Below are 9,057 nucleotides of genomic sequence, written 5' to 3'. Positions count from 1 at the left end.
GCTTAAAATTCGAGTTGCCAGGCGACAACCTCGGAACCTGAATGATTTGGAGGCTGTCTGCAGGGAGGAGTGGGCCAACATCCCTGCCGAAATGTGCACAAACCTTGTCACCAACTATAAAAACCGTTTGACATCTGTGCTGGCCAATAATGGCTTTTCTACAAAATATTAACATGCTGTTTGTCCAGGGGGTCAAATACTTGTTTTTCCTCATCAGATGGTTATCAATTTTAATAAATTTATATGATGTGATTTTCTGGAATTTTCTTTGGGATTCTGTCTTTCACTGTTAGAATGTACATATGATTAAAATTATAGATCGTTGCATTCTTTGTAAGTGGGCAAACCTGCAAAATCAGCAAGGGGTCAAATACTTATTTCCCCCACTGTACATAGCATTTAGGGTTTAGGCTGCGGCCTTCAGTTCACTCAGGCTTGGACCCCTAATAATCTTTATAAAAACAAGCCCTTGCACTTCGTGCCAGGAACCGTTGGTGCACGTGCACAAAGTGCTAGAGCCCTAATAAAAAATCTCTACAAAAACAATAGGTTCCTTGAACATAACCTCGAGTCAGCTAACATGGACGAAGCTGTCTGCTCATCATCTCTGTTCAGTCCAGTGATGTGCATATGCTAATTGCACATTAGACACACAGCAATATAGGTTAGACAATGTTGTACATGCTACGGTGACTTCTGCTATGCTATCAGCAGCAGCTCAGCTGCTTTTTTCACACAAATACCATCATGTACTGTATATACCCTTGTGAAATATCAGGAAGGTATGAAAGTAAATACCGCCAACCCTTGTGTTAAGGTCTCTTCCAGTCTCCTGGATGTCATCGCTTTGTCTCCTTAATGTCAGCTTTCAGTCTCAATCTGGTGATGGTGTAACTTCTGTAGAGCTGTTGTAGTTTATTGTGTCCATATTTTAACTGGTAGCTGTCCAAGTGTTGTTAAAGGTGCCGTAGAATACTGATTTTCAGGTTCATATTTGTATTTAGGGTTTCTACTAGAAAATGTGTACATGCTTTAAAGTTAAAAAACACATTATTTTTGTCATACTGTTAAACACTCAGTTTTAGCTCCTGGCTCTTTAAGGCCCCCCTCACTGAAAGCCCACTTGCTTCTGATTGGCCAACTTCCCCAAGAGGGCAGAGGTTTAAACAAAGCTTTATTACATATTATGTTGTTGGGCATTTTTTAACCAAGAATGGACAGGACTGTCATAGTAGTAGGAAACGAAGTAGAGAAAGACGGGGGTGCAACACGCAGGAAAGGGCTGCAGGTCTGCTGCAGTAAGGACTCAGCCTTGTACATGGGCCGCGCGCTCTACAAGATAATCTAAATTGCGCCCCCACCTCCACTTTTAATGATTTACCATCTTTGTATGTTACCAGTGAATTTAGCTGATAACTACTGCTAACAGCAGCTGCTGCTAGTCACTCAGTTAGCCATTCAGCTAGCCGTCCTAATACTGACAGTGTTGCCAAAGCAACGTTTAACATTACCAACAGTTTCTATTTTTATTTTTCATCCGTTAGATAATAAGACATAGGCTTAAAGCAGTTGGCTTTTGTTTTGGCTTTTTGACCTCAGTGATGACAACTGGTCATACCCGCTCTGTTTTTGCTCTTTAAGCTAGCCTGTGTTCAAATCCTAATATGAAGTTAAAACACTGGGACATCTGCTCTATACAATGGTGAAAAGTAGCTTCAAGTTGAGGACATGCAGGATAGAAAATTTAAAGAGGAACATCTCACTCCCACCAAAATATGTTTGACCAACTGGGGTTTATAGTGCAGTCAATGCTTTAACACAGTTTATCAGGGTAATTAGTCCCCAGTCCTGCAGTCATTTGTAGGTAGGCTGTGAGCTCAAGCGCAGCCTGTCTGAATCAGACTTACTTCCAAACACTCCCATTGAGTTTAAACCCAGATGCCTGTTGACATCCGCTCTGGTGATTCTGCAGTATTCACACCCAGGGCCTCCCTGCAAAGAAGAAAGCAATAATGAATTCAAACTTAGAACTTTAAACTGCATTTTTGCATACTGGCATATTGAATGTTATCTGCAAACTGTTCACGCCAGGTGAACAACCTGGACAAAAAAGGTAATCTATTGTATAAATTAGGGATGCACCGATTGACCGGAATAGGCCGGTTTTCAGCTTAATCGGCCATAACCAGGGACCAGGGTGAGCAGCGTCAAATGTCAGATTTTCTGCCGGTCACATTAAACGTTACACACGTGCTTTGCTGGACAGTGTTTTATCTAACGTGCACAGCAGCACAGACAGTAGCCCGCTAGCCACACACAAACACAAGCTAAAATATGTCTAAGGTGTGGAAGTTCTTCCCCAAGAGTGAAGAAGACACAGTGCTCACAATTTACACCTGCAGAGAAACACACAAGTTAGAAAACGTGGACACGGTCGATATTTTACAAGCACAGAGCAGGTAAAGCAAAAGTGAACACAGCTGTTGGTGCCCATGTTATTCAGTACATGCATGTAAATGTAAATGCTCCATATTTGTATAGCGCCTTTCTAGTCTTTTCTACCACTCAAAGCGCTTTTACACTACATCTGCATTCACCATTCACACACTTTCGTACACTGAGCCTAGGTGCTTAAACAGAAACTAACATTCACACACATTCATACACTGGTGGAACAGCCACTCCTGAGCCTCTGTCAGCAGAGGTAAGATGACAATAAGTGATGTTAATATATGATAACTGATTGCTGGATTTAAGGCGGCTAATTTTGGGGTAGCTAGACGTGGTGAACATGTAAAGTTAAGTGGGACGTGCGACCCCTTGACCTCAAAAAACATTATGTTGGCTGATCGTGTGGTGGTTGTGAGTGTTCTGTGTTCCTGTCGAGTATGTGGTGATACTGTAAATTTGCCTTTTTTTCACTTTGTGTGTATCTGGCTTATAAAGAGGGATGTATTAGTGAAGATAACATCTCCTGTCAACATGTATGTTTACGTTAACATTATGCTTCATTGGCATGGAATTGGCTGTTAGTGGTCAAATGTTAGGGTAATATTAATAACTTTTTTATAATGTTAATGTTAAGTTTGAGGTAGATTGGATGAACATTTCTCTAGATATGTGAGTCACTGAGAATTACAGATAAAATTGGTAACACTTTCTATGAAGCTCATCGCTATAATGACTTATGCATATATTTACAACACGATATAATGCTTCCATAACACAACATATAACAATTGTTATAATCTCTTACAAACATGCATTAGGCACTATAGCAAAGTTCATAAGTCATTACGACATTTTGATTAAATGTTCTATAATCAATAGTAATACCAGTTCATACCACTGTGTGCCAAAAATTTCCAACCATGTTCCACAGTACATTATACCCATTGACTCTGCCTTGTTATAAATACACTTAAGTCACAATTTAGAATGAGTGATATAAAATGGAATAATAGCTTATAGTAATGTTTAATGTTATACAGCATGTCTTTGTTTTAATGACAGTTGACAGATGCCGACACCAAACAGGAAGTCTGTCATTTTGGATTTAATTGTAATTTTTGGCGATTTACAAATTCTTCCTAGAGTATTAGTCTGATTAATTTGAAATTATTCCTGTGCAGTCTAATCCCATTGATGACTAAAAGCTATGATTGACAATGAAACAGGGATCAAATCACTTGGGGGTGTACCCACTTTTGTTGCCAGTGGTTTAGACATTAATGTCTGTGTGATGTGTTATTTTGAGGGGACAGTAAATTTACACTGTTATTCAAGTTGCACACTCACTACTTTACATTGTAGCAAAAATGTGAGGGGTGTACTCACTTTTGTGAGATACTGTATATATTAACTAATTAGTCCATAATTTTGGTGATTTGAGCTATACAGCTGATCTCAGTGGGAGATTAGCTTTTGTTTGAGAGGTTGGACATTGATACATTTTGATTAGAGATAACTGGATGCTTATAACTGCAGCCATGAACTGTGCTTACAAAGCAAATTATGTTGATTTGTGATTTAAGATCATTTAGATGTTTGGTAGGACAAGTCCTTGGTTAATTTAGTTTAGCTGAAGGTGCACTTTATGTACAGTGAGTTGACTAGAAGGAGGTCAAAACCGATTACGTTGGAGGTATTCCTGACAATCTGCTACAGTCTGTTCTTGGTGAGACTGTCTGAGCTTCCTCAAGTAAGTACAGTCTTTGCTGGGCCTTTTTGACGATGTGATTGCTGTTGATGTTCCATTTTAGAGTTTACTGTTGAGGAATTTGAAGCAGTCTGTCAGGGTTATGGGTTACTCAGAGACTGGAACTGGGGCCTGGATGTTTGTCCTACTCCACACTTTGTTTGATATTTACCACGCTTCACTTGTGTGATATGTGCAGTTATCCCTTTAGAGCCGTGTCAGCTCTGCGGCATTCGGTGTAAGGGCCCCAGCTGTCGCCCCACCCGAGGCACGCATGGGGGCAAGGGCCTATTCAACACTAATTGCAGCTTTAATTAGGGGTCGAAGTCCGAGTGTGGCTGGGAACCGCGATTGCAAGACATCTATTTTTATTATTTTTATTCTTCCGTAACGAAAAGTGATACTGCAGCTAGAGTAGGTCCAGGTCACCACAATAACCTCAGGCGCAATAAATCGCACACTTCTACCTCTTGGGGGCGCTATAAGCAAGGGTATTGCGTTTGGGCTTGGAACTCTCACATATAAAGGCGCATATTGAAAACGTTCGGGGATCGAGCCGATTCTCCTGGCTTTTTTTTTGCTACATCGCAAAAACTGAAAAACCTATTTTGATTAACTCCTCCGAAACTAGGCACAGACAATCTCTGGACCAAGCTTATAAAAGTTTGTAGAGGAAATTTTGATCCGCCACAAAATATCCCAATTATAACCTAACAAATGTTTGCAAAAAACACAAAATACAGGAAGTGATGTCATATTTTAGGTTTGGAATGGCTGATCTACACCAAACTTGGAGACTGTGTCCGAAATCACCCACTACTCACTATATAGTGGACTATATATGGACTCACTATATAGTGGACTATATATGGACTCACTATATAGTGGACTATATAGTGAGCTCGCTATTTTGTAGTGCTGTCCGAATGTATAGTAATTATTATAATACCCTAGAGTCCACTCAATGTATCCAAGAATGCATTTTGAAAAGTAGTGTACAACCGATGGTCACTAACCAAGTCCTACATACCATCATGCATTGCGCTGACAGAAAAAAGTGATTGTCCGACGGCAATGATATAATTAACGGTGCCAAAATAACGATCGGAGTAGTATCCGAAAGTGTTGTTTTAATAATGCGAGTGAGCTCACTATATAGTGCTCTACATACAACTCCCTACATAGGGAGTAGGGAGTATTGAATGAGTGGGGATTTCGGACACAGCCTCTATCTGGCAATTAGCGCCTAGGTGGCGCTGTGTATCAGCAATTATGTCTTCCTCTTTAACCACAAGTCAGATTGACGTGAATCCCATCGGCACCAAACTTGGCACGGACTATTTCTGGACCGAGCTGATGAAAGTTTGTTCAGGAAATTTTGATACGTAAAAAAATGTGAAAATCATAACAACAATCATTTACACCAAAACTGAAAAACAGGATATGATGTTGTATCTTAGTTTTGGGGAGTACAATGTACACCAACATTGGGGACCTTATGTGCCATGCCTTCCCAAGGGTCTGAATGAAATTTGGTGTCAATCGCCTCCAGGTGGCGCTGTTAATCGATATCAAATGACATTCCCATAGACATACATTCATTTTATATCTCTGTAACCACAAGTCCCTTTAATATGAAATTCTGGCCATATATTCACCAAGTGCCCCCGACAACGAATGCGACATTTGATGCAATTCAGACAATAAGTGGCGCTGTTATTGCAAACTGAACGGTGCAGGAAAATGTCATTCGAATACATAGGATTTTGACATTACACAGAGAATCTCGTTCATTGCGAAACCTCGAAATAATAATTGCGAAACTAGACACGCACAGTACCGGCCTGGCCATCTGGAGTACCATGACAAATCCCGGTGGGGTGGCTAACCTCGGGGCCGGTGGGCTGCCTTCCTTAGCCTATACTTTTTTACTAATAATGAAAAAGTTGGCAGAAGGTTGAGTGACACGGGCCAACCCCCCTTCTCCCCAGACCTGTCGAGTATTCCACATGAACGTCTACGCAGCCCTTAGCCCCATCCATCTCACTCACACACCACAGTGACACTGACAGCTAGAAAACGAGCTCCAACAGAAAATGGAAAAGCAGAGTTTAACTGAAATGCAAGTAAATGTAATCAACTCTTTCTGTAGTACCAGGGCCACAGACGCTAAGACCGGAGAAAGATGCCACAGCCCTGTTCATGGGAGAAAGATTAACCAGAGAGGACAGCGAAGCCACAGATAGTGCAGCTGAACAGTACCTTAATATCAACGCTGAACGCCACATATTGATTTTCGATTTTTTTTACTAGGCCTATTAAAAATCATTGCAGAGCTGCACGCAGCGTATATATTCACAAAGCACCTTATCTCTCTCCACCGCACAAATCTCTCCAACACAACGCTGTCAACGTTGGAGACACACCGAGGAGTAATGTCACAGTTAATATCGTTGGACATTTATGCAGCAAAACAAAACAAAAAATAGTTTAAAACTTGACAGGTGAGACAAAGTAAACTGCAGGGAAAACAGAATTCAACTTTTTCTGATGGAGCTCAGAATTGATCAGGAGGACAGCTGCTTTACTCCAAACAGTGTCTCTGTATGAACCTGGACTATGAGCTATTGTATGTGTAGAAGACAGCATATTATTTAACATTAGATCCTGATGATTCAGTCAGCTTGTCGGGAGATTTAAATATGAAGTTATTCTGCTGTGGCTCGTGCGTAAATTCACACAGCGTCTCTCTTCATGGGGAGGCGCTTCACCCTATTTCACCCACCCTGAAATTCGCTAAACGTATTTATTGCCCAAAATTCTGCCTGTGAACAGCGGTGCTCTCAGTTAATGCGCGCACAACGTTGTCATGCGCTTCATTTGTTTCCCCAGGTCTGGACACTGACCATCAACGGGGAAACAGTTTTTCAACTTGAAATGAAGGTTGCGATGGTGTAAACACATAGGTGTCATTTACACTGGGGACATGTCCCCACCACTTTTTGAAATGGCTGATTTTTTCCCCACCACTTTGTTTGAAAGCATTTGGTAAAAGTTTTCTGAAAATTAGTAAAAGTAAAAGTAACTTAAGGTAAAAAAAAAACAAGCATTTACTGCATTATATTCAATACTATTTTTATATTCTGATTTGTCACCGGCCACATGCATTTTGTTTCCCTTCATATAAATAGACATTTCCACCATAAATTGGTGCAGAAAATGTCTGTAGAATGCAGGAAATTAAGAGTTTAATGCTCAGAATCCCAATCAAATAGCCTATTTCATCAATGAATATTTATTCAAAATACCATTATAGTATCTTGTTTTCATGACTCCAATATTGTGTATTCTCACATCTCGTGGACTAAGTGTTTGGTCACGCCACTAATATGAGGCCTTACATTTACCCACCACTTTTCAACACCAAGTGACGCCCTTGTGTAATCCGCTGCATCCACATGGTCCTAAAGCCTTTATTTAAGTTGAGCTTGTTTGTTTGTTTTGTATGTTTTTTATTTGAATTTGTTTTATTGATAGGCTATAGACTAAATACAATGAATTTTGATGTTTCATCAAGAAAAAGTAAGTAGCATATAAATGGACTAGACATGGTCAGATCTGTCCCAAAATTCACATTAACCCCTTAGAGACGACCAGTCATAGTGATAGCCCCACTTACTGGCATCAGGAATGTTTCAAACTTTATCTCTTATGCCTCATTAAACACAGTATATTTCTACCCTTTATACCCGTACCTTAACGGACAACAATGTCCATGGAGAGGCTTATATGCTCCTCATAGCAGTTTTACCACATCGATCTCAAAATTCTCGTCCAATGCTGTTTCCTTGGTGCGTAATTATTAATTATTTGCCATGGAACAAGAAGCTGTTTTTTGAGAGCTATACCCTAAACCCAACTGCAAGTCAGCCACTTTGAATTGAATAAGTAACTGACACATCAACCACAAATAATTTCCACACTTCACCTGTGTAATATGTGCAGTGTTAAGTTCAGAGCCGTGTCAGCAGGCCTGCTGTGTAGAGACCTCAGCTGTCGCGCCACCTGAGGTGCAAGGGGGTGAGGACCCGTTCAACGCTGCTTGCAACTTTATCTTTTTTTTTTTTTTAGATAGATTTGCAAACCTACAAAACAGTTTCAGTTAGTTATCATTTTTTGTAAAGCCTTGTTTTTTTAAAATTTTATTTCAGTTAAAGACAAAGTTTTTTCACACGTAGGACTGTTTAGCTTTTGTAAATATATAGCTTTAGCCACCACTAAATTGTTAGAATGTTATGCCTGACACCGACAGTCTTTGACCGACTCTGTTCCACTTGGCCTCCTCTGTCTGCAACACATCTTTGTCTTCACTTTGTCTCTAGTTTAGTGCATTTTAGTTTGTTTGGTCTTGTATGTTTTGATTTGTTTCCTTGATAAATAAATGTGTATATACACATGCTGGCTTTCATTAATATTGCATAAAAATAACTATATTGCCCACCTTCTCCACGTTTAGTATAGCTTTAAGTTATATTCTACTATTATTAATTTAGTGATAGTAACAATAATAATTACAATGTTATTTAATATAAACCCTGATGCCATTTAAACAACTTTTTCACAACTTTTTTGAAAGTTGTGATGTGGTTCATTCAAAATGGGCCAATCATTTTCCAAAAATAACATTTCTCAGTTTCAACATTTGATAAGTTGTCTTTGTGCCATTATAATCAAATATGGGGTTTCAATGTTTTGCACATGATCACATTTTGTTTCCATTTACATTTTACACAGCCTGATTAAATCTTTGGAAACGGGGTTGTAGTAAAGGCATTAATCATCTGTTTGGAATCCTATTC

At 39.7% G+C, this 9,057-nt stretch overlaps 1 protein-coding gene across 1 annotated transcript in view; it reads right to left on the bottom strand.

Annotated features, from left to right (window-relative positions):
* The window catches only part of si:ch211-207e14.4 (interleukin-17 receptor D), a 26,168-nt gene that overhangs the window by 14,567 nt on the left and 2,544 nt on the right, over positions 1–9,057 (bottom strand). Inside the window, exon 2 of the mRNA XM_046055671.1 lies at positions 1,908–1,992. Coding sequence (XP_045911627.1) covers positions 1,908–1,992 — 85 coding nt within the window. The remainder of the gene's footprint in view (positions 1–1,907; positions 1,993–9,057) is intronic.

This window comes from Micropterus dolomieu, linkage group LG08, assembly GCF_021292245.1.
Source record: "Micropterus dolomieu isolate WLL.071019.BEF.003 ecotype Adirondacks linkage group LG08, ASM2129224v1, whole genome shotgun sequence".
Lineage (NCBI taxonomy): Eukaryota > Metazoa > Chordata > Actinopteri > Centrarchiformes > Centrarchidae > Micropterus > Micropterus dolomieu.
This window is presented reverse-complemented; position numbering and strand designations above follow the sequence as displayed.